The 25,237-nt window shown below is 49.5% G+C and overlaps 2 protein-coding genes across 2 annotated transcripts in view; one reads left to right on the forward strand and one right to left on the reverse strand.

The window, feature by feature from the left end:
• Nucleotides 1–321: 321 nt before the first annotated feature.
• LOC148118986 (serine hydrolase-like protein) lies at nucleotides 322–15,703 on the forward strand. Its single transcript, XM_087899125.1, has 12 exons — nucleotides 322–340; nucleotides 1,534–1,683; nucleotides 1,762–1,875; nucleotides 2,231–2,272; nucleotides 2,629–2,648; nucleotides 2,929–3,003; nucleotides 4,440–4,549; nucleotides 5,459–5,538; nucleotides 11,584–11,618; nucleotides 13,375–13,460; nucleotides 14,533–14,629; nucleotides 15,277–15,703. Exons 1-12 carry the CDS (start codon nucleotides 337–339, stop codon nucleotides 15,394–15,396), a joined length of 933 nt encoding a protein of 310 aa, XP_087755251.1. The 5' UTR covers nucleotides 322–336; the 3' UTR covers nucleotides 15,397–15,703.
• Nucleotides 15,530–25,237, reverse strand: part of LOC125407430 (ribosomal RNA-processing protein 7 homolog A) — a 32,798-nt gene continuing 23,090 nt past the window's right edge. The window contains exon 9 of the transcript XR_015735662.1: nucleotides 15,530–16,465. The gene's annotated coding sequence lies outside the window, so the exon portion shown is untranslated. The remainder of the gene's footprint in view (nucleotides 16,466–25,237) is intronic.

Consider the following 25,237-nt stretch of genomic DNA (forward strand, 5'->3'; position numbering starts at 1 on the left):
AAGCCTTCTCCACTCTCTCCAACACTGCCCTGCCATGCCGCCCCACCACAGCAGCTCAGCCTGAGGACTGATCTGGGAAGCACCAGAATTCACATGGATGTTCCCAGCTAGGGAACACACACAGGAAGGCTAGGCCTGGGCAGGGTGGGGCCAAGGTCATGGTTGCTGCTTGGGGAGGAACTGGACCTAGAAGTGGGACTGTCCTGGAGGAGGTCTGCTGAGGGGGGGGGGGAGTGGCTTGCCTGGATTAAAAATCGGGGGGCGGGGCTGGAGCTTCTGAATTCTTCCATCCCTGTGAGCTCCTGAGGGAAGAGTGACAGCCCTGAGGACAGAGCAATGGGTGAAAATGCCCCTGGGGCCCCTTAGGTGGGAGTGGGGAGGGGGAGGCCCAGCGAGAACCATCTTGCACCCACTCACTTACTGGAGCCTTTGGAGGGGAAGCTCACAGCCCTCCCCACTGGGTGTTCAGGCTCAGTCAGCAGTGCTGGGACACAGTGAGGCAGAGCGTGGGCTCTAAAGGAGTCTCAGGGCCATAAGACTAGAGGAATGTGAGCATGGCTATTTGGGGTGCATTTTGGGGTCAGCTCATGAGGAGGTAAGCTCTGGGACACACCTGACCTGAGTAGGGCCAGCTGGAGTGCCGGAATCATGCTATCTGCCATAAATCTTCTCTCTCGATCTTTCGAATGAGTTTGGCCTCCTTCTGTACCTCCCCGCGGCTCAGTTCCATGTTCTCTACCGAGAAAGGCAGTGTTCCAACTCAACGTGTGGGCAGCTTGCTTGTGTGAAGTGCCTGTCTCCTGCTAGGAATGGCTTAGAAGATGCTGGCCATTTTCTACTAGCTAGGGTTCAGCTTCCCAGCGTCCACAATATTTAGTGCAAACTCCAGTGTTGGGTTGGATGCTACTCTGAGTGCTGTTGTAAATCCAGAGTCACCTTAAAGACTGTCCCTCCAGGACCTGTCATGGTTTCTCTAAATGCAGCTTTAGGGGGCATGGAATGTCTTACACCAGGCTGTCCTGAACTGACTGCAATTCTCATCCCAGCACACATTTAAATTTTATCATGGGTGTTTATATACAAAAAATGATAGCTAGCATTCATCATTATATGGCGTTCATTAATGATTTCAGATATCCATGGGGGCTCTTGGAATGGGATGCCTTACAGTTAAGAGGCACTGTAATATACTTCAATAAAACAGAATGGAAACTGAGGATGGATAGGTTTGAAGCCACCAGTCCAAGGTCATACAGCCCCAAAGTGGCAAATTCAAGGCAGCACCCCCAACACACTCCTTCCCGTTCTGTACCAGCACCAATGGGTTACATCTGAAAAGCCTGTTCAGATCTCTCTCACCTAGGACAGATGCTTATCTTTCCCTCCTCGGGAAGTCTGGCAGTCTGTCTGTCTAAAGCCAAGACAGGCCTTTTAACACTGAAGCCAACGCATGCTGCTGCATACATAGATGTGGGGCTTCAGACTTGCTGGTTTGGTGGATGCAGGAGATGAATGACTGCTTCTACCTTACAGGTCTGCTCTCAGAGTTGAAGCTGGTTGTGCCCTGGGGCCACATTGCTGTCAAAGTCTGGGGCTCCCAGAAGAACTCTCCAGTTCTCTGCCTGCATGGCTGGCTGGACAATGCCAACTCCTTTGACAGGCTCATTCCTCTTCTTCCACAAGGTGGGCTATGGACTGAGGGGCAGTGGAGGGGTGTAAGCTGCCATGCAGACCCCTCTCTCATTCTCCTCTCTGCTGCAGGTTTTCATTATGTGGCCATGGACTTCGGAGGTCACGGACTCTCGTCCCATTACAACCCAGGTTTCCCATATTACCACCAAAGCTTTGTGAGTGACGTCCGACGGGTGGCAACAGGTGGGCAAGTGTGAAAGTGAGGGCCACGAAGGAGTTATGAGTGTGTGTTTGTGGGGCGGGGGAGGTGTGGGTGGATGGGGGTCCTCTGTGACATCCTCTCTATCCCAGGAGTAGGATACAGTGTCTGGAAGACAGTGCTGACTTGGGAATGGATGTCTGGGGTCAGACTCCAGTTCTCCCAGCAACTGAGAGGAGCGAGCTTGCTTCCTCCTCTAAGAGCTTCCCACAGTGGAGCTGAGCCCCCTCAGCTGGTCTCCTGGGTGGGGTGCTACAGGGATTTGGAGGAAGTCCCAAACCAGGACACAGGAAATGTTCTGAGTAAGGCTGCAAACTCTTCCCGGCTTTGTGTTTTCAGCCTTTAAATGGACTCGGTTCTCCATCCTGGGCCACAGTTTCGGTGAGTCAGCTTGGGCCAGGCCCTGAGTTCTGTGGAGGGCTATAGGGGAGGGAGAAAGATTGACACAGTGGTACCTGAAACCATTCCCTGCCCCTCTGAGGAGCAATAAGAGAACCCACAAATGCTTATCTTAGGGACTGTGCCTCTGGTCTCATATGAGGGAAGGGGTGGCCTTGTGAGTGTTTTCAGGTGAAGAGACCTTGGTGGCCCAGGGAGAGGCTCCAAGTTGAAGATGCAGAGTCCCGACCCCATGGTGGGAGACGAGCTGGGGATGGGATGGCCCCTAGGAAAGTGCTTGGGTGAGGATATTGGCGAGGGGTTGCATAGGATGTCAGCTCTGTTCTCTTGTCTGACAGGTGGCCTTCTGGGCACCACGGTGAGTAGCTGGCTGTTCTGTGGTCATGTGGCACCTTGGGAAGCAAGCAGAAGGTAGGCTAGGAAGAGCCCCTTCACACAGTGAATGGAGAAACCAGAGACTGTTTCCACATTCACACTATGTTCTGATAAAGGTCCCTTGTAGAGTTTCTACATGTCCCATCTACGGTCACTGGGTCTGCGGCTGGGCCTGGGAGAAGCACACTGGAGGGAGAGCAGACTCCTGCACTGTGAAGCCTGTGCCTTCACCCACTAACTCCATCTCTGTTGTCACTCTCTAGTTTGCCTGCACCTTCCCAGAGATGGTGGACAAACTCATCTTACTGGATACAACACCGTTTGGCCTGGACTCTAATGTAGGAAAAGGCTTCTTTGGAGGCTGTGATCAGGATCCCATACCTTCTGAGGACGGGAGGGCGGTGTCATCTCTGTCTCCTGTGTTGGACATTAATGAGGCCAGAGAATGTGGCCGAGGGTGGATAAGTTAGCCAGGGATCTCCTCCAGAGAGGACAGCATCCTGAAGCCTGTAACCTTAAGAATGTCAGGGCCCAGGGTATGGGAAGTCTTTGGAAGCCCAGTGTGTGGCCTGGATTCCTCAGAATTCTGAGGGATTCCGCATAGACCGTGAAACAGCAGAAGGTAGATGAGGGGAGCAGCCATGGGTAGAGGAACTCCAGGCCACAGCAAGCTGCCTGCCCTAACACTTAACCAATTCCTTTATGCTGTGCACACGGAGCACAACCAGATCCATCAGCCGTGAGTGTGGCTGAGGGAAAAACACCAGCAGCGGCACTCACAGCAGCCAGTACCGTCCTGTATCTGAGGCTTGGCTCTGTCCTTACCCACTGTGTGACCCTGAGGATGTTAGTTTGCTCCAGGGGACTCCACTGTGTCCGTTTCTACCTTTCCACTTTCTCCTTTACAAAATAGCCACATCTTCCCTAAGGAAATGAACTCATTCCTTATTATGAGACACGAGATCATTCTGTAACCAAGGCTGGCGATGAACTCCTGGCAATCCTCCTACCTCAATGTCCTAACAGCTGCAATTAGAGTTTGTTTGCTTTTTGTTTCGTTTTGTTTTCTAAGACAGGATTTTCTGTGTATCCTTGGCTTCCCTGGAACTAGCTATGTAGACCAGGCTGGCCTAGAACTCACAGAGATCTGCCTGCCTCTACCCCTGAAGTGCTGGACTTAAAGGTGTGCGCCACCACTGCCCTGCTAGACTTAGATTTATCCCCATGTATCCAGTTCCTGCACACTGTAAGCACTCCGCAGTTTTTATTGCATGAACCATTAACTCATGGGTTAGTGTGGACCCAATACCCAGATTATGGTCAACTTTGACCTTTGGTCTCTGCAATGACCCACTGATTAAACAAATGTTTAATCATTTGCTTAATGATTTAACTTTAGGCTTCCTTTAGGCGTCCTCCTGGGTGGTGTTGGATGACACTTAGTCCCCCAAAGCCTGAACCTGCTGGTCTTCTGCCATTGGGAACTTGTTGTATGGCCGATGAAACCTGCCTGTTCCCTGTATCTCCTACCTGTCATTAGCAATGACAGCATTCTCTGACGTCACTGATTTGCCTGCCCTAAGGAATCCTAGTGTCACAGCTCTACAAAGCACATCCCTCCAGCTGTCCCAGGCAACCTGTGCTGAATGAGGAAGGACAGCTAGCACAGACTGATCCCTCAGAGGGGCATGGAGGGCAGCAGGCAGGGCCAGGGGGAGGACTGGGACCCCTCATCTGGGGCGTCCCTATTCACCAGCTCTGGCGGAATCCCTAGGAAATGGAGAACATCCTGACCTACAAACGGAGGAACATAGAGCACATGCTGAAGATGGAAGCTTCCCAGAAGTCCCCGAGGGTGTCCAGCCCTGAGGAGCTTTTGCAGGGGTAGGTGCTGACAGCCAGGGCAGGGCAGAGGTGGGCAGGGACCATTGTGCCCTGGTAGGCAACATTCCAAGTCAGGGAGAAGTTACAGCCTCCTCCTCCTGATTGTTCCTCCCTCTCCTCACAATATACTCCCCTCCACCTTCCACCTCCAGTTTGCCTCCTGCTGGGGTGTCACTCAGTGGACTTCTCAGAAGCCCCATGTTGTCACCACCCCTCTTTCCTCATGCTGCCTGTGGGGTGGGGGCTCTTTCCTCTCCCCACGTTCACGCTCTATGGCACAGTTCTTCCCTCTGACTACCAGCCTTAGGATCCTCAACCATAAACCCGCAGTTCTCTCCCACTCTCCTGATAGAGTTGTCAGGCAGCCTCCACCCCAGAACAACCACCCGCCTCATGCCCATGTTGTTCTCTAAATTCTGCACTCATGGTCCAACTGGGATTGCCATGGTCATATCTGTACTCACTGCTTCTGGAGTGTGCATGGTTGGACAGGGCTTCCCTTTTTTGTGTTTGTTGTCTAGAGAAAGGGACACACACAGAATAACAGGCAGATGCGCTGATGCTGAAATTCCCCACTGATTCTGAAGAACATGTGCATTGTTCATGGGTAGCCTCCCTTCCCTCCATCTCTTCTTTCTTCTGTCTTCCTGGAGGTCGAACCTAAGTCCTCCAGTACTTTACCCCTGATCCACATCCCTGGCCCTTATTTTCATTGTTTATTCATTTTAGAGAGATTTCGCTATAATTCCATCTTGCCTTGAACTCACTGTGTAGCCATGACTGGCCTTGAATTCAAATCCTTCTGGAATTCAAAATGGGCGCAGTATCTCTAGATGCCTGCTTTCCTTTCTGTCCGACCCCTGGACTTGATCGAGGCTTGGTTCCTTTAGAGTCTTCCTGTCTCCCCAGGCTCCTGAGTAACAACGCCCACCTGAGTAAAGAGAGTGGGGAGCTCCTGCTGCAGAGAGGAACCACGAAGGTGGACACAGGTAAGGACCGCCTGTCATTACTGAGGGAGAACACGGGAGGGCGCATGTGCCAAGCTGTCACTTGGTGCCTGAGCTGCTTCATTGACTCCCCCATCGCCTCATACACAGTCCTGGAGAGCAGGGAAACTGAGGCTGCACATTGCCGAGGACCAGGTACAGTGTCACATAGGCATTGCAGAAGGCCGCACTCTGTGTGAAGGTTGGTAGGGTTTTGGACTAAAGTTGGTGACTGTCATGGCTGTGCCCTGCCGGGCCTATGTGGAGGAGGTTTGCAGAGGATGTGGAGATGCCGTGGCCCTGGCAGCCACTGACACCGTGAGAGTCTTCTGTGTTATTTCTTCCATGTATTTGTTAAATACCCTTACTAAGGGTCTGAGAGGTACAGCTCCCCCTCAAGACTGTGAGTGTGGCAGTGAGTCCCACTGTCCCTGTCTCCATGGGTGCAGACTCTGTAGGTGACCCAACTCCAGGGGGCACCCTTTACAAATGCCCTTTGTGGAAATGACACCTCCTGGGAATGGGCAAGGGGGAGGCTGGGCAAAAAATGTAAATATTAGGAGAGAAAAAAGAAGACAAACAGGCTTTAGACAATTGTCAGTTACTGCAGCAGAATTATCTGAGAACTTCAAGAAGCAAGGGTTTGACTCCCAGTTGCAGGGGACTGCCCATCATGATGGGGAGGGCTTGGCGGCAGGAGCAGGAGGCAGCTGGTCACGTTGTGTGTACAGCGAGGAAGCAGAAAGAGGTGAATGCTGGCCCTCAGCTCACTCTTTTGTTCAATCCCAGATGCCAGTTCACTGGATGGTGCTGCCCAGAATCAGGGTAGACTGCCCCACTTCAGTCGATTCTAGAAACTCCCTCTGAGACATGCCAGAGGTTTGTTTCCATGGTGATTCTAAAGCCTGTCAAACAGACATTCCAGATTAACCATAGTAACAAACAACCACTGAGTAAATATGAGTGTCCTGGGGAGGGCTCAGAGCCGCTCTCGGGTGAGGTAAAGGCTTCTGAGCGGTGCTGTGATGAGACAGAAAGTACCCCAGATTGGGCACAAAGCCAGAGTCCCTGTGGGTGCTAGCACAACAACCATGGGACTCCCCCAGTTTTGTTAGGAAACAGACAAGGTCATTAGATTGTTGCTCTCACAGGCTCACAGGCTCAACTGAGGTTGTGAAAATTAATTTCTGAAGAACCTAATGACACTGGATTCATCTCCACCTACCCACTTACGTAGGGTTGGGCAACTTGTCAAATCCTGTTGGCCAAGAGGAAGACAGGAGGGAGTGATGGGCACTGCAGCTGGCAGACCCTGGCAGAGACAGGGAACTCCTGTCCTGTGTGACTCTAATTCCAACTGCTGATTGAGGCCTCCAGGGCTGCACATTGTACCTGTAGGGAAGGATATCACACAGGGAGCAGGCCTGGAGTGTTTGGGTACAGACTGCCATTCAGATCTATTGCTTTAGTCCTGGCCTGTCTCCCTACCCTACAAACCCATAGGAAGGTTGAGGGTCTAGGCTTTTGTGCTTCACAAAGATGGCAAGTCAGGGTTCCCTGGACAGAAATGGGTTAATCCAGAAAAGGCATGCTCCCTGCCAGTCCAGGAATTACAACTGGGTCCCTGAATTGCCTGAAATGTGGGCACAGATGGTGAATGATCACAGAAAGGACATTGGGCATTGCTGAGTAGGTGAGTCTTGCGCTGGGGAGGAGGCAAGTGGTTGGAACTTTGAGGCGGGAGCACCCCTCTGTAGCAGAATTAACTTAGCAGGAGGTAAATCCAGATCCTGCTGGCTCTCTGGATACATACACTGTTTGGAAAAATTATTCTCGGCCTCAATCCCCCAACCCATACACACATGTATGTGTACATGCTCTCTCTCGCTCTCTGTCTCTCTCTCTTTCTCTCTCTCTCATATGATCTGAGAAATACAGGTGAGGAAGAGGTCTTAGGCATCTACTTCCAGCCAGAGAGAGTTCCTAATAAAGCTAGGGCTTGAGTCTAAAGCTGATTTAACCAGGAAGATGAACCATGATCAGGAGAGAGCCATGAGCTCAGCCTTCCTCACATGCCTGCCTGTCTAAACACAAGTGTTCCAACCCACAGCCCCAACTACAAAACAGGTATGGACTGCTAGACAGAAACCCTAGCACTTGGGAGATTGAGCCAGGAAGACAGTGCTGTGAGGCCAGCCTGGGTTGTGTAGTAAGACTCTATCTGACTCAAGCAAACAACAAAAGCAACACATCCTACTGGCTACAGGTGTTCTGCAAAGAGGGATAGCACAGCTCTGTCTAGGACCCCTGAGGACAAAGCAAGAGGCCCTACCTGTCTCTAGGCAGGGAAGCCCTGCCCGCCCCGCCAGGATGCTGAAATGCCTGTCATAAACCCGGCTGCATTCAGTCAAAAGCAGATCCATCTGTCTGGCTTGAACAGTTTCACAGAGACACTTGGCAAGGGAGCCAGTGAGAGACCTAATAACACAGTCACCCAGTACAGGCAGCAACAGGGCTCTGAGGGCCATGTCTGTAGGCAGAGACCTCTCTGCAGGTCAATGCTGGATCTGTCTGTGACTCTGGCGAGTCCCAGCAGAGATAGGGAGGATGGAGTAGAAGACTTCTGAGTTCCCTGATGTTGCAGATGGCAGGGCCTCCTAGGTGAGAAGTTGGAAGTTGTTACCACAGGCAGAATTAACGGCTGGCTGTCTCTGGGGGGCTGTCTGTAAGTGTTCAAGGGACAAGGCCTGTTTGATTTTTTTCTCTTTTTCAACGACATCTGTTTGCTTTTGCTTTTTAAAAAAATTTACTTATTATGAATACAGTGTTCTGCCTGCATGTATGCCTGCATGCTAGAATTGGGCACCAAATCTCATTATGGATGATTTTGAACCACGATGTGCTTGCTGGGACCTGAACTCAGGACCTCTAGAAGAGCAGCCAGTGCTCTTAACTGCTAAGCCATCTCTCCAGATCACATTTGTTTGTTGTGTGTGTGTGTGTGTGTGTGTGTGTGTGTGCGCGCGCGCACATGTAGAAGCTGGAGGACAACTTTTGAGATTTGGTTCTCCCTATCCACTATGTGAATTCCTGGGATTGAACTTGGATCTTCAGACTTGGTGACAAGTGCCCTTACCCACTGAACCATCTTAATGGTCTAAGCAGACTCTTAGTTTGTTTTGTTTTGTTTTTGTTTTATAACAAACAAAGTCCACAGAGAATGGACCTAGGACCTACTTTCCATTCCCCATACTCTGGGGCAAAGGGATGAGTAGGGAATATCCCTGGTCATTCATTTGTATAACCAGGGAATTGGGAGACTTTCACCATAAAGGTGTCCCCCTGATACTGAGAACACTGCTAAGGGAGGGACAAGAAAGGCCAGCAGATATAGAAGTCATACTGAAGCAAGGACCTGCCAGGAAGCTGAGGGTTAGAATGGCGGGATGCTTCTAAACACAAGGCTGGAAGTTGGTCCAATCAGGGCCAAGTAAGTCTGATCTGGGGAACCCATGGCTTCATGTGGGTTCAACTCAGGGCAGGTCAACCTGTCCAAGATACAAGCAAGATGGCAAGGACCAGTACTATAGGCTGAAGGTGTTTGAGAGGTCAGTAGGACTTAAGACACACAACCTCCTGCTAGGGATCCGTGGAAACCACTGTCCTGAGAAGGAATTCCCCCACTGATACAATAAAAGAACCATCTGGCTTTGGCCAGCTGTGCCCTTGAAGGGTACCTTCATTTCACTCCCAGACTCCGCAGTTTCATAAAGGGAAGGAAGGTCTGGCTCCTGCCTGGTGAGAGGTTAGAAATAATGTCCACTCTGCAGCCAGATTTGTCTGCTCCCACGACACAGGTGCCCTTGCCTAGAGGTGCGCAGGGTTATGGGGGAAGTCTCTAGTGTGGGGTTCACTGACAGCTCTGCTACACGGAGGCATGGAGTCCTGCCCTGAAAAGAGAGGTAAGAGCGAAGTGTGGCAGCTTATTTAAAATTCTAGAATAATCCATCTGGGAGTTGTGGGGAAAGGCTTAGGATGGCAAGGTGGGGTTGAACTGGGGAGCTCTAGGGACTGAAATGACTCTAATTCCTGACTGTGGCCAGCAGGGGAACATCAGAAACTTCATTGAGATCCTCACCAAAAGTGGCTTTGCTTTCTAGAAAACAAGCCCTTCTTGCACCTTCTCAGGGCTACAAGGATGCCAAGCGGGTGAAGCTGGCCAGGAGGCCACATGCTGCTTGTGTGGGGCCCACCTCTCATCCAGACACACATCCCCTCCTGCTGGGAGCTCTCTGATCTCCTCCACCCAGCTAGCTAACACGTGTCTTAGAATCAGACACTTTGTGTAAGGCAGTTTGACGCTGCCTAACCTCTAGGTCTGAGCAATGAAGAGGGGTGAGACCCAGCCCCTGTCATCAGGAAGCTCCCTGTCCAGTGGGGATTGGACAGGAAAGCAGCAAGTGATGATTCAACCTGCTGAGTGGCAGTTGTGCTGAGGGGACAGGGGGTGAATGGGGTAAGGCGTAAAGGCAGAGAAAACAGCATGTGTGATGAGGGTCCCCTTGCTCTCTTAAGGGTTACTCTAACACAAAGACTTACATGTGTGTGGTGTGTGTTCCTGTGCATTTCTGTGGAGGCCACAGGTTGACGTCTGTGTCTTCCTCAATTCCTCACCACATTTTAGAGAAGTATGACTTCAGGAGGTAGAGGTAGGCAGATCTCTGTGTGTCTGAGGCCAGCCTGCTCTACAGAGCTAGTTCTAGGACAGCCAGTGTTGTTACATAGAGAAACACTGTCTCAAAAAATGAGAATGAAACATCGAAACCAGGTAACTTAATAAAAGTGCAAGGTTTGGTGCATAGTTCATTGGTAGAGTGCTTCCTCAGCTTGCAGAGGTCCTGGGTTCCAACCACAGCACTGCACAAAAAGACAGAAAATTTAGGTGACGGCTATGGAGGATGGAAGCACGGAGTGCAGTGTGGGCATCTACCCCGCCTATGCCCACTCCATGGCTTTATCTCAGTTTTAAGTACATCCAGTGTTGCAGACATAGAATTGTTTTCACTCCTCTCTAGACTTCGCCTGGAGTGGTTTCTCCTCTTGAGTGCAGAATTGTGGCATTAAAATCTGATATGTGTCTTTTTTATGCATTCTGCAATGTGAATCATTTACTTGTTTGGTTCTAAACTGTATTTGTTTGAAAGTTTGAAGATTGGGGACTTAGCCAATTTGCAAGTGTTTGTATCTGACTTCACCTTTCTTTGGTGATTGTGCATGAGGGAGCCGAGCAGACTACTTGTAGGCAGCCCTCCAACTAACCTTGTTGGAGCAGGGCCCCCAGAATTGGCTTTTTCATTCCCTGCCAGCTCTTGGAAACTTCCAAGGCTTGTGAGTTACTACACGGCAGCAGAGGCTGCTCTGCCCACCCCCACACTCCTACGGACATAATGATTTCTCCAGGAATCATTGACATGGCCCAGGAGGGCATGGCTACACCCTTCTAGATGGGTAAAGTTGTCAATCATCCATGTCAGGAACCAAATGTGGGAAGGAATGCATGGGTCTCAATTACTCTCTGTTCCTAAGGCAATGAACAGTTTCTTTCTCTGCGATGGGAGTTGGAGCCTAGAGTGGTGTGCATGTCTTAAATCTCAGCAACTAGAGACAGAGGCAGGCAACTCTCTTTGAGTTGAGGCCAGCCTGGTCTACATAGTGAGTTCTGGGCCATGGAGGGCCACACAGTGAGATCCTGTTTAACAACAAGAAAGACTGGGAAGGAAAGAGAGACCCATGTTGTCTCCATCCTCATCCTTCCCATCTTTTGGGGCCCAGATGTCCAGATCACACGCTGTGGACATCTTGACCAAGCTCTGCTCTTGAGGAATCCCAGAACAGAAGTCCAGGGCTGGCTGACATCAGGGTGGTTTTCACCAGACCAGAGAGCAGACATGAGCCCTCTGTGGAAAGTCTGGGACTTCTGAGGAAGCCAGGTGAGTCCCTTCCTGTATCAGGTGACCCTGAAACCACCATGCTTTGTGCTTTCTCCAGGTCTGGTGCTGAACAGGGACCGGAGGATCTCTCTGGTAAGTGCCACTGTCTTCCAGCTTCCCTCACAGAATGCCTGTGGTCTCTTCTTTAAAAGTAGTTTTAGAATTATATGCATATTTTGGCTGCTGGGTCGTATTAAATACACTGTCATGTGTAACCATCACCAACACTGATAGCCCAACCTTTGTCATCCTCAGTAAACACTGAATCCATTAAAACACTAAGTTCTCATCCATCTCGCCAGCAACCCCTAACCACTGTTTGCCCTTCTGGGCTTGGGTTCTCCTCAGCATCATGCTGTCCAGATTCTTTCATGGGAAACGCACATCCATGTTCATACTTGTGAGACTGAATCCTAACTGTTTCGTTCTGGAGACTTTAATCCCAGAATGTGTGGGCAAAGCAGCTTGCGCGCATTCTGTCTCTTTTTGTGTGTGTCAGTTTAAGGGCAGGACAACTCATGGGAGTCTCTCCTTCCTCCATGAGTGTCAGGGACCAAACTCAGCTTGACAGCCAGTGTGTCTATCCACTGCGCCATCTAACTGGCCCACAGCACATTTTCTATGTCCATTCCTCTGCTGACAGACATTGGGGTTGAGGTTTTGGCAATTAAGAGCAATGCTACTGTAACACGGGGGACAAGTGTCTGAGTCTTTGCTTCCAGTTCTTGGCTTTGCCAGAAGAGACTGCTGGAGCCTGCGGTGACTCACGATTGATCCTTGGAGAAGGCGCTAAACTGCTGTCCGCAGAGGCTGCACTATTTTATGTTCCCACCAAAGATGCACAAGGGTTCTGACTTCATCCCCAATCTCTCACACATATGCACGGAGGAGGGGTGCTGGGTATTGAACCCTAGGACGTGTACAGTCTAGGCAAGTGTTATACAGTGAGCTACATCCCCAGATCTTCCTCCCAGTTATGTCTTTATACATGTGTACATACATTGACAGACTCTCTTCCCAAGTGTCTTTTCATCCATGTGCATGGACACAGACACAGATCCTTGTCTCAGGACTTTGCATCCTTTCCACATTCTCTTGCTGAAGTCTCTCACAGTTAAAGAAGCCTGTTGTGGGGCTAGAGAACACTCCCCCACAGGAGGTTCCCGGGGAGTGTGGGGCACAGCAGGGCACATCGACCTGGGTCCAGGTCTCACACCTTGTGTCTATGCAGAATGTCTAAGCTGGTAGTTCATTTGACTTGACTGTCCCCTGATCCTAGCCTGTATATCACCCCTGCCCTGCGTGTGTCCTAGTGTCCATCAGTAGCTGCATGGGCTGGAGGCCTCCTTGCACCCTGCAGCACAGGTGTATGAAATGCAAGGACAGAGCAGTGAGTGCCGGCTGGAGACACAGGTACAGTGGACACAACTCTGTTGTGGTCCAAACACACTTCTGTCAAGTGGAAGCAGTATCCTGAAGGGAATGAGCTCTGTGTGACCAGAGCCCAGAGTCCACAGCTGGACTGTGTACCGGGAGGGATCTGCGGGGGGCTCCTCAGTCCTCAGCAGGTCCACAAGTCACCTCCAGTCAACAGCTATACCTGACTGAAAAGGGTTCTGTGAGTGGAGTCCACATTCACTGAGGGGAGAATGGATATGGGGGATGGGAGACAGAACTTTGGCAGATGGAAGCTGAGAAGCCTTGATGAGTTAGGGACGTGGTGGACACTGGCCTCCTGGGGAGGGTGGTCCTGCTGACCTCACTGGAACCCAGCTGTCCTGAAATAAGGACTCTGACTCCATGAGGGCATGGGACATCCTGGTAAGGATTTGCCCCGGTTTTGTTTCAGGAGCTAGAAAACGTCTTTGACTTTGTCAGCAAGGAGATGTGTGTCCAGTTCATCAGCAACCTGCAGGCCAATGTGCTGCTGATCAAGTGAGTGTAGACCCAGTGCCCTTGACAGACCCAGGAATCAGGAACCTGAGGGAGCCTGGCACAAGGCGTCCAGTTCCCCAGGTGACACCACACATGACTGTCCACTCAGGCTTTCTCAGGAACCATCTTTGTCAGCAGGTGCCGGGAGGGGAAGGCCAAGGAAGCAGCAGCCTGGGAGCAGAGGGCAGGGGTGAGGACTGCAGCACAGACCGGCAGGTCTCTGGGGAAGCCTGATGTGGGCTGTGCTTATGATTCCACTTCCCATGCTCAGAAACCAGAATGCACGTCACAGACACGGCACTGGAATCGGGGGACCTGGAGTCCCGCTCTGTTAGTCCAGGTCGTCCTGTTTGCGTGCACAGCTTCAGGAAGGAGGCACCTGGAGCGATGTGGAGGGGACACACCCCTAACCAGATCCCCAGATTAACCCTGGTGACCAGTGGGGTGACAGACATCCAAGATTGTCTTCACATTTGGGAATTTTGAATTAGAAACTTCTCCTGGTCTAGCTACTCATAGTTCGTCTAGCCCGATCCTTTCCTTGATGCTTGGTGGTGGCAGCGACAGCAGAGAATTCAGGAGAAATTTGTTAACGCTGTTATAAATTAAGGCAAATCAAAACTTAAAAACAAGGAACCGGCTGGGCATGATGACTAACACCTGCCATTCAGGGAGGGCGTGGCTAGGCTGTGACAGTCTGAGCCCAGCTTAGGGCTACAGTGTGCTTCAACTAGGGAGGGGGATGTTGGTGTGATCTGTAAATTAGACCTCAGTAGGTTCTATTTTAAAGGAAAGCCTGACCTTGAGAGCCAGTTCAAATCTCAGCCCAGCTTTCAGTGGCCCCCACTTTGGCGGTACAGAAAGCTGCACCCCAGCAGGCACTCAGCTCATGCTAGCCCTGCTACCAGCTCTAAGAGGAACCTGGTACTAAATGACTGGACCCCGGGATCAGTCTAGGATCAAAGGGACAGAGCTGAAGGAAAATCAGAATCAGTCTAGGCTTGGGCTCTTCAGGGCAGAAGGCTTTGTTAAGTCTTGGAGATGAGAGACACCCCAACTTCTTGATGCCCAGAGCAACACAGGGGTACTTCGATGTGAGACGAGAGAATGACGACAAGAAGGAGCCGCTGCTCTTCATGCTGGACGCGCTAAGAGCCATCCTAAAGGAGGTAAGGCATATGGCCAGGGAGGGTGACAGGTGTGTATGTCTGCTATGAAATACCTTAATAAAATCGATGGCCTTATATTCCCTAAGTGGGTGCCTCACCCCTCAAAGGCCAGGCCCCAGAAACCTGGGATACATAGAGTTCTGGACCCTAACCCCTGGCCACGCTTACTTGTGGGGTGCACCTCTTAGAATCAGCCCTGCGCTTGCCTCCACTGCTCCGGGAACCAGCACATTGGCAAGTGTGATGGCTACAGGGCAAGAGGAGGCCCGTGGTGGATCCAGCAGCCTGTGTAGGACCTGGCCCTCTCTGGTCATCATGCATTTAGAATCCCCGAGGCCTGGAACCTCTGCATACAACCATGTGCCACCCCAAAGGGCATGTGCTATTCAGGCTTCTGTGCAGTGGGAGCTGTCCTGACACCTGCCTTGCACAGAGTGCTTCATCTCCATCAGAACTGGCAGAAGTGACCCTGACTGTGAATGCCCAGATTAGCACTGTAGCCTCACAGTTCAGATGCCTACATTACTGGAACAGCCCCCAAGTCCCCAGGCTGCTGGTAATAGAGGTTGCCTCTGACCCCCTTGGATACACGCTGCTGTGGAAGTCTCCTGCGTGAGCAGCATCTCACCTCCTGCCCCTTTCTCCAGCGGTTCCAGTATGTGGAAGTCCCAGGCAATCACTATGTCCACATGAATGAGCCCCACCTTGTGGCTGGATTCATCAGCTCTTTCCTACAGAGCCAACCCAGGACCTCTTCCAGGCTGTAGCTCTGGCCTTGGAGCTGTTGACACTGTCTACCTAGCACCCTCTCCCACAAAATAGGTGGGGTGGGTCTCACTGTGCTCGAGACCAAGAGAGGCGGCAGAGAAGACAGGTGGCAGAGCTAGAAGCAAGGGGAAATAGAAGAAGATTCTAACCTTTAATACGTGACTTCAGGAAGGGGACAGGTGATCTGGGGCTTGCGGTTGGTGAGCTGTACTAAGCTGGTGTCGCTGAGGGAGCAGGGCTGCGGTTGGGTCTCTGGCGCTTGTGTTTATCACCAGTCTCTGTGGAAATAAAATCTTCCTCCCTCTTTCCTGCCCTCCAAATGGCTCTGTTGCCAGCAGGGATTCATGGAGGGTAACAGGTTCAGAGCAGAGGGCAGTCACATTCCCAGGAGTGTCCTTACAGGCCCAAAGAGGCAGGGGCAGCACCTCAAGACCAAATCCTCCTCTTGTCCTGATTCCAGCCTGTGTGGGTGCAGAGGCGGAGCTGTGGGAGGCAGCAGCTTCTTGGCCTGGCATCTGTTGTGGTCTCTGCCACCCGCAGGCCACCTCCCTGTGAAGAGGTCATTCCTGGCCCTCAGCTGCTCACCTGAATCACCTGGTGGGCCGGTATGCTCCCCCCGTGGCTGCCCTCTCCGGCTTTCTTCTTGAGGGCCACCATCTAGCGGACCCGGGAGCGCAGGGATGGACCGGAGGTATAGTTCTGGACTGGAGTTGTAGTTCTGGCCTGGAGTTGTAGTTCTGGCCTGGAGTTGTTCTTCTCCACCGGGTATAGCTGTGTTTCCATGAGGACGACTCCACGTGAGACTCCGCCTTCTGAGCCCTAGGATTCCCTCCTGGAACATCCCCAGGCCTAAATGTTCCTTATCAAACTGGAGGTGGAGAGAGGGCCAGGGTCAGATGGGACTGGAGAGGGCTCATTGGGCAGGCTGAATGCAGGCTGGGAAGTTAAGTGTTCTGACTGCTCTTCCAGTGGATCCGTTTTGTTCCTTTCACTCACAAATATCTGTAATCCCCGTTATAGGGAGATCTGATGTTCTCTTTTGGCCTCTGTGAGCACAGTATACACACCCTGCAAACAAACATGGAGATAAAACACTCATAACACAATAAATAAATAAATCTTTAAAAATAAATAGGCAGCTGAATCGCCGTGCAACAGAGGAGCCACTGTGGGATTCTGAGTGGAGAGGAGAGGAGAGATGCATAAACAGTCTCTCCTTGGTAGTTCATTCGCCTGTGAGAGGGCAAGGGGTGAGCAACTTGGGGCTGAGAGACTGTAAACAAGGAGCCATGGCAGAGGGGGAAGATACTTGCGGCCCAGCCTGTCAGCCTCATACATCCTTGGAAGGGGAGAACTGACTCCTGCCAGTTACCTTCTGACCTCCACATGCACTATGGCATATTTCCGCTCCCACAATTAAAATTAAAAAAATATATGTGTGTGATCCAGGCTGACCTGGAGCTGGTAGACCAGGCTGACTTCAATCTCACAGAGATCCATCTGCCTCCATGTCTGCCTGTCTCCGGAATGCTGGGATTAAAGGTGGGCACCACCTTGCCTGACCCTACAATTTTAAATTTTTACAAATTGAAGTGAGCTCAAATAAATGTTTCCAACTGGGCGTTCCAGCTGAATCAGGAGACCTGTGTGTTCCAGACCGTCTGAGGTTACAGTGAAAACCTGTGCCAAACCTTTTTCTTTGAGGCAGAAGTCTCACTTAGCCTAGGTGTGTCTGAACATTGATCCTCCTGCCTCCATTTCTCCAAGTGCTGGGATAAAATGTATGCACCACCAGGGTGATATATATATATATATATATATATATATATATATATATATAACTTTACCTACATGGCAACCTAAGACAGAATGTACACTGTTATTTCCTGTCCGTGGGCACCCCAAAAGACCGTAAGGGAGTTCGACTCACGGAAATGCAAAAGCAAGGTTTATTGTGTGCACAATACAAGCTGGTAGGAACCTCATCAAAGCAACTGGTGCAGCAACAGCTAGAGGAGGGGTCTCGCCCTTCTAGAGGGCATTATTTAAAGGCAAAACCCACAAAAGTTACCTTAGCAGGGTACGGGGTGACGGGCTCAATCGTGACTTGCTTGTGTCTAAGGACTTTTCAGAAATTTTATTTTCGAGGATCACCTGTTGCTTGTCAAGTTTTCTTATTGGCTGACCTTCGGGTGGGGACATTCTGCAGTTATCTGGACTTTCCAGGTGGCTACCCCATTACTTTTGCCCCTAGTCATTTCTGAGGACTGGAATGATTTTACAAGAAATAGCTTATACAAGACACACGATGGATGTGGAGTATAAAATGGAGGAACTTTGGTTCTTCATTTCCCCTGCTCTAGTAACTATAGTGAACCCAATCTTGGCTTCCTGGCATTTCCCATAAGTATCTTCTGTCCGGAGAGGTCTATAGGTTTGGGATATCTAGACAATAAGTTGTATTGTACACAGCCTGTCTTTCATGAATTTTACTAGCCAGTTAAGAATGCAAAGCCCAGCAAAGCAATGATGGCTCACACCTTTAATCTCAGCACTCAGGATGCAGAGGCAGGCAGACCTCTGTGAGTTCGAGGCCAACCTGGTCCACAAGAGCTAGTTCCAGGACAGGCCCCAAACTACAGAGACACCCTGTCTCAGGAAAAAAAAAAGCAGACTCACCAGGGGTCCCAGTAGAGTAGGGATGAGAGTGCTCAACCTAGAGGAGGTCTTAAACCAGGTTTCAAACCAACCCTGCATGGCCTGGCGTTCTATTTTCTGCTTTGTCAGCCCTTCTCTAACTCTAGCCCTTTTGTTTTTTATTATTCCTGAATGATCACTGACGAAAAAACACTCTTCCCCTAGCGCTGCCCAGAGCCCACCCTGCTGTAAGAATAGAAGATCTAATCCCCTCCTGTGCTGCCAGACTACCTCTGCCAGGGAGGACTTCTCTAGGTGGGAGATGGATTTTTCTATGCACTCTATATCCGCATCTATGGCAATACAAAGGCTTGAGTAATACTGATTCTGGGTTACTAGTGCTGAGATTCCCATGCCCAATCCCCCCAGGCTAGTGCCTAAAAGTAGGCTAAGGGTGAGGGTTGTCTTGGGCTCTCTCTTATGTCTCCACAGCCGTGACGGCTGGCTCCATCCTTGCTGCAGGAGGTCTAGGAACTCCTGATCAGTGTGATAGGTATTCTCGGGAGGAGCCTGAGTAGTACACACTATCCCTTGGTTTGGTTGAAGACTTCAATATGTACACAAGGGGTAAACCTCGTGGAGCAGGATCACCAAGTGTCATTGTGTGGGAGCAAGTACTGATCCTGTGTGAAATTGTGGGGAGACAGTGAAGAATACAGATGGAAGCTTTATCTGGGGGAACCTGCCCTATACATAGTCCCTGCCCAGTCACTTGTTCTAGGGTAAGGCCTTGTCTGCTCTGTTGCCACCGAAAGTGATTGATGTTAGCCATCGTGGAAGCAGAAGCACTAACTGCTAGGCCCTCCTAGGAAGGAGGAGCTATATCATAACATTGCCAGCAAGCTTTGATCAAATTGTGTTGGGAAGCATCCAGTACCAGGTATGATCTACCCAACAGATCTATTAAAGGGTGCCCGTGTCCCATCAATGGGTTGATGGTTGACGTGGTCATGAGGCTAGAGCTGACACTGGCTAGAGTTGGTTGTGAAGTCATCCTGCCGGACAGAACTTGGGGTGACAGGCTGGGGGCCTGGGGTGGATTAATGACCCAGTTGGGTCCTATCAAAACTTTAATGTCAGTACTGAGTCAGCCAGTGCGGTAGAGCTGTAGGCCCAAGGTCTTACCGGTGGTCCAATTGGTCTTTCTGCCACCTAGGGGAATTTGATGCCAAACTTGTTGCAGGGCCCTCCAGCAGTAGCCCAGGGGTGGTTGGGGTAGCGCTCCTTATCATAGCAGGGTCCACAGTCAACTCATTTGCCTACGGAGCAAGTCCCTCTCCCGTTGTCTTCATACCCCCTGCCCAGTGGACAGTAATTAAGTCCCCAGTGACAGGGGGCGACCAGCTAATCCACCTAGTCGACTCACATCCCCATTTGGCACAGTAGGCGTCCCTAGCACCCTCCCCCCCCCAAGTACGTTGTCGCTCCCTGGAGTGAGAGTGGCCAGGACAGATATACAATGCCAAGGATTAAGTTGATCCCAGCCATCCAGGAATTTTGCATCCATACCTGGGGGATGGTTCCTGGTCTGAGGGTCCCACCTGTATCTCGCCAAGCCACAAAGGTCTCCATAGAGGTCAGGGAACCAAGTGTCCTTGGGGTTCTGAGCAGAAGAGGTGCTATTAGCTGTGGTGCTGTCCTCACTAACAATCAACCAGGTTTGGTTCCCTGGGGAATGCGGGTTATGCATGGAGGAGGAAGAGGGGACGTGAGTATTTAGCAATAGAAACAAAATCAACGGAACTCAACTCGATCCCCACAGCAAAGATGCAGTTTTAGCAGATTAAAGGGATGTTTGGAAGCTTCCCACATCCACATGTCTCCTTTGTAGTCCTCTGAGATGGTGAACGGATCGGCTGGGTAGGCGTAGGAGTAGCTTACTCAGGTGGTGATGCCAATGAGGGCCGTTGGCGTGGTCATCAGAACAACAAAGGAACCCTTCCATCTCGGCTCCAAGGTCTTGTGCTGATGCCTGTGAATGAGGACTCAGTTACCCGGCTGGAACCTGAGGGCTTTAGGGGAAGCAGCTACTTCATATATGGCCCTCAACTGGGGCCAGACCTGCTGGTAGGTTAACTGCAGTCTGCGGATGGAGTTCAGCATATCCTGGTCATCCAGGGTAGAGACTAGGCCAGTCTGGAGGCTTGGTATCATGGGGGGGGGGGTTGTCCCACACATAATCTTGAAGGGAGTGAGGCCCATCTGATATGGAGAGTTCCTTATCCTAAACAGGACAAAGGGGAGGACAGTCACGCAGTCTGTGCCAGTCTCCAGAGCTAATTTAGATAAGGTCTCTTTTAGGGTTCTATTCATCCTTTCTACCTACCCTGAGCTCTGGGGACTATAAGCACAAAGGAGTTTCCAATCAGTCCCCAGTGCAGTGACTATTTCCTGGGTTACCTGTGATATGAAGGCTGGGCAATTGTCAGGCCCCATCATGGCTGGGAAGCCATACCTGGGCAGGATTTCTTCAATTAATTCCTTTGCTACCACGTTGACCATCTTGTTGGTTGGACATGCCTCAGTACATCTGAAGAAGGTGTCTATGAATACTAATAAGTACTTGGATCCAATTTTTCCAGATTTGATTTCAGTAAAATCCACTTCCCAATACGTACCTCTCTTCTATAAGGTTCAGTGTGGCTGGCTTCATACTGAGATCTTTGATCCATTCGGACTTGAGTTTTGTACATGGTGATAGATATCGATCTATTTTCATTCATATGTTGATATCCAGTTATGACAGCACCACTTGTTAAATATCCTTTCTTTTTTCCCATTTGATATTTCTTGGGAAGCTGACTTTGAAACCCAGCCTTGAAAAGAGGGTAGAACTTGCAGGGTAAGGTGGAAGGGAACAGCATTCTGGAGGGAAGGAACAGAGGCTCAGTAATACAGAAAGCAAGAGTCAGGTCCAGAGAACGAACTGTTGTGAAAAATTATTTTAGGTAGGCAAAGATGCATTACATTTCTTTATGCTGTGAAATATTACTTTAAGAACGTAAAGCTGTGTTACTTTTGTTTATGCTGTATTTGTTTAGATACGTAAAGATGTATTAATTTTTTTTACTTTGCCTGCCTAAAACACCTGATTGGTCTAATAAAAAACTAATGGACCAAAATCTGGGCAGGAAAAGGCTAGGCAGAGCTGACAGGCAGCAAAAATAGAAGAAAAAAAGAGGGAGAAGAGGAGAGAAGAACGAGAGGAAGAAGAGAGGAGAGAATGAGGGAGATGTTCAGGACCTGAAGCTAGGCATCTGCCAGTCTGCAGACATGGAGGAAGGCATACAGGAAGAGAGAAAGAAAAGCTAAAAAGCACCAAAGCAAAAGGCAAAGAGAAATGGGTTAATTTAGGTTGAAGGATCTAGGCAGAAATGAGCCTAAGCTAGGCTGAACACTCATAACTAATAAGAAATCTCTGTGTCATGATTTGGGAGCTGGTTGGTGGCCCAAAAGAAAAGGCCTGGTACAGTGGACAGCACAGGGTTCCCATGTGCAGGAGGAAAGAGAGGCCCGAACATCGTCTAATGGTATGGCTGGAGATCCACCTCTCCCAGCCAGCAGCAAGAAGCACCCAGAATCTCACACAGAGGTAAAACCAGAGCTGGGGCAGAGGGACTGGTGGTAGCTCGTGGTAGTTGTAGTGGGCTGGGATGGAGGGCATGGCAGGCAGTGATTTGTCTTATAGGGTCATAAGTACCGAATCCAAGGGGTTCACAGGAATGGGAAGGCTGGCAAGGAAAGAAATGGGATAATAATGGATTGTGAATATGAGGATGAGGCTGGATGGAGGGAGGGCGACGGAGGTCATGGGCCAGCAGGACAGGCAGGAGCCAGCAGAGCCCGTGTCGGTTGATGGAACTGATTGAGCCAAGAGTTTGGAGGTCAAAGGCACAGGATATGCCAACCCAGAAGTCAGGCAGGCCAGAGACTGCTACCCAAGTTCAAGTGTCTATGGCAATGTGTCCTCGGGGAAGAATGGGAAAAGCACCGTGTTGCCAACCTAAGTTGCTACAGTATAATTTGGTAAAGATCCATGTCCACAGGATGTGAAACCATTTCCTCAACTGATAGATACCACTGCTTGGACCATATAGAAAAGCTCACATGGACTGGAGGGCGTAGCTCAAACGGTAGTGTGTTTGCCTGGCCTGCACTAACCCTGGGTTTGATCCCCAGCATTGCATAAATGAAGCAAGGGTGTAACCCCAGTATTCTGGAGGTCTCAGTTCAAGGCCATTCTTGGCTGCATTGTAAGTTCCAACCCTGTCTCAAAGAACAAATAGAACAGAAAAGTTTGCATTGTTCCTAGATCCTAATCTCCCCAGAGCCAACCCACTCAGAAAAGTTCAAGCTCAAATCCTGTCACAACCTGATGACCCCATTCTCCAGTCCTTTGTCTACCCTGGCCTACTTCCCAGCCTCAACTTTTTCTACACGGTGGCTCTGCCCAGACTCCACTTCCCTACTGCAGCCTGTGGTCTTTGTAGGAGCCCCAGGACAGACAGGACTCAGGATTGTGTCCTGTGATTGAGTCCTGTCACCAGTACTTGTCAAGTGGGAAAAATGTAGGCCCAGGACAGCTTTCCCAGGGCAACTTGGTACACACCTGCCAAGATGGGTTCTATAGCTCAGCAGGATGTGGGCCTGAGTCTCAGTTTGCCGTAGGGCAATGCTAGCTCTTAGACTCCCTCCTGTTCCCATTTCACCCTGGGACCTCTTCCTTGCCTTTGCAGGAGACAGCATTAACAGCTGGATACAAACTTGTTCTGTGTTTACCTTTGGAATGACTAATTCAGTTTCTTCATTAGCTTCAATTCAAAATCATTACAGAATGTAAAGTTCTAGTCTTATGTAAGTTGCTAACTTATGATAGACTGTTAGGAAATACAAGTTAGTCAATCATCTTTAAAGTACTGATATAATTAATACAGGAATAAGCCATATTCAGTTTCCCGTATGTGTTTTCAAAGTCAAACTTAAAACAAGGTTTGTCTAAAAAGATATACATAGGCAGCCCTCATACTTCAGAGATCTGCAGAATATGGCATTTAAAATAATGACTAAAAAGCTTATTATATTAGACAGAGACTCTAAGATTCCAGCAGTAACCTAAGGTCTCCAAAGAAGATTATGGAACACCATGATGTCTCCACGTGGATTATGATGACGCTGACCACTGGGTGAGGTGACCCAGTGCAACACCTGCTGCCAGGACCCGGCCCAGACTGTGGACAAACAGCAGGACATTGGAGAATTGATTGCATCACCTTTGCTCAGACAAATAAGGTCAGTGTTTTCCATATCCCTCTTCCACTGAAAAAAAAAAATCACCTTATGGCCTAAGACTGTAAGACTGCTGTTCTGGATACGTCTGCCTCCAATGCTATGGAGATCTGGGTATGGCTAACTGTGTATGGGCTCTGGTCACTGTCATTTTCAAAAGATTAGGAAACTCAGGTATAATTTATCTACCCATCTGGGATCTCTGTAGTATTGATGGTTAGGCTAGCTATAATGTTGTCAGTTTAGCAGCAAAAGACATCCAGATCCTTCCACAAAGCTATAGCCAGTTTGTTATATCTATCTATCTATCTATCTATCTATCTATCTATCTATCTATCTATCTATCTATCAAACCTTGCTTTTTCTAAAGCAACTAGGTCTCTTAAAATGTTTTAAGATCTGAGGATATAAAAGTTCATAAGCTTTGAGAATCTAAAAGATATGGAGAATTGATGTGGGATCCCCTCTGTGTGCTGTGAATACCATTGGTTAATAAAATAACTGTCTTGAGCCTATAGCAGAGCAGGGCAGAACAGAGCTAGGCAGGGAAAACTAAACTGAATGCTGGGAGAAGGAAGGCAGAGTCAGACAGAAGCCATGTAGCTCTGCTGGGGACAGACACTGGGAACTTTACCTGGTAATCCACAGCCACGTGGCAAAACACAGATTACTAGAAATGGGTTAAATTAACATGTAAGTGTTAGCCAATAAAAACTAGAGATAATGGGGCAAACAGTGTTTTTAAATAATATAGTCTCTGTATGATTATTTCAGGTCTTAGCTGCCACGAGGCCAGGAAACAAACAAGCGTCCCTCCTCCAATAGAAAATGTTTCTGATTTCTTCCCCCCACTACAGTATACTTCTGATAAGGTGATAGAGCAATGACTATTTACTGTTTGGGTCACAACCTCAAGATTTTAGATTTATTCTAGTTGCCATTTAAATATTAACTAAAAAGTGTTTCTCATCAGGCCAAAGGCATCTCTGTCCAATACATACATGGCTCTCTGGACAGCAGAAAAATATACGTGTTTCTAACCAAAATCTGTAGTTTTTGCTAGGACTCAAAGGTATGAGTCTATTCTTTCTGTTTACAGATACCTGTTATCTGCTCTTTTTCTACAATATGGATTTCAATAATGTGTTATTTTTCTCTAAGTACATAAACTTTAACCTCTGTTCCTAGTTTAAACTTATCTCAATAGGCCTCTGCTTGGCTGGCAGACACATCTAAGCATCAATTGCTGACTATAACCTGTTCTGAATGACTGTGAACCCGGGACTTCCTGAAAGCTGATACGGACCAGTCCAGCTGATATGAACGCCCCCTGTCCCTTCAATGGAGTCTGATGAATGCCCCATTGCCTGAATTTCCTCCCTACCTTTGCCTAGCCTTTTAACCTACTCGGGCCCTGATAACAACGCCCCAATATCAGCTTGAAGTAGTTGCAGAAAGGAACACATTGTCCCACGCATCCTGCCCAGCATAGGTTGAAAGCCTGAGACAAAGGGGAACTCCCTGGCAGGGGGGGCCAAAATGACTACCGATAGTGCCCTTTGATACACCAGAAAAATAGGTTCAGAGTTGTCGATTAGTGGATTTATTAACTAAAATAGTTCTTAGGTCCCAATAATACCTCCTTAAAAACATGGGCAAGCAGGACCCAAAAGTGAGTCCTGTCATTGGCGCTTGTGAATGAGGGGGAGTATAGGACTCAGCCAACCGTGATAAGATTAATAGGAACAGACTACCCAAGGAAATTCTTAACTTCCAACCATTATTTCCTGCCAGTGTTGGACCTTGCCAGACAAGCTTAATGGAGGCCGGAGTCTCAGTTTACCCTGAAGCCATACC

The sequence above is a fragment of the Myodes glareolus genome, chromosome 19, assembly GCF_982192425.1.
Source record: "Myodes glareolus chromosome 19, mMyoGla1.1, whole genome shotgun sequence".
In the NCBI taxonomy this organism is placed as follows: domain Eukaryota; kingdom Metazoa; phylum Chordata; class Mammalia; order Rodentia; family Cricetidae; genus Myodes; species Myodes glareolus.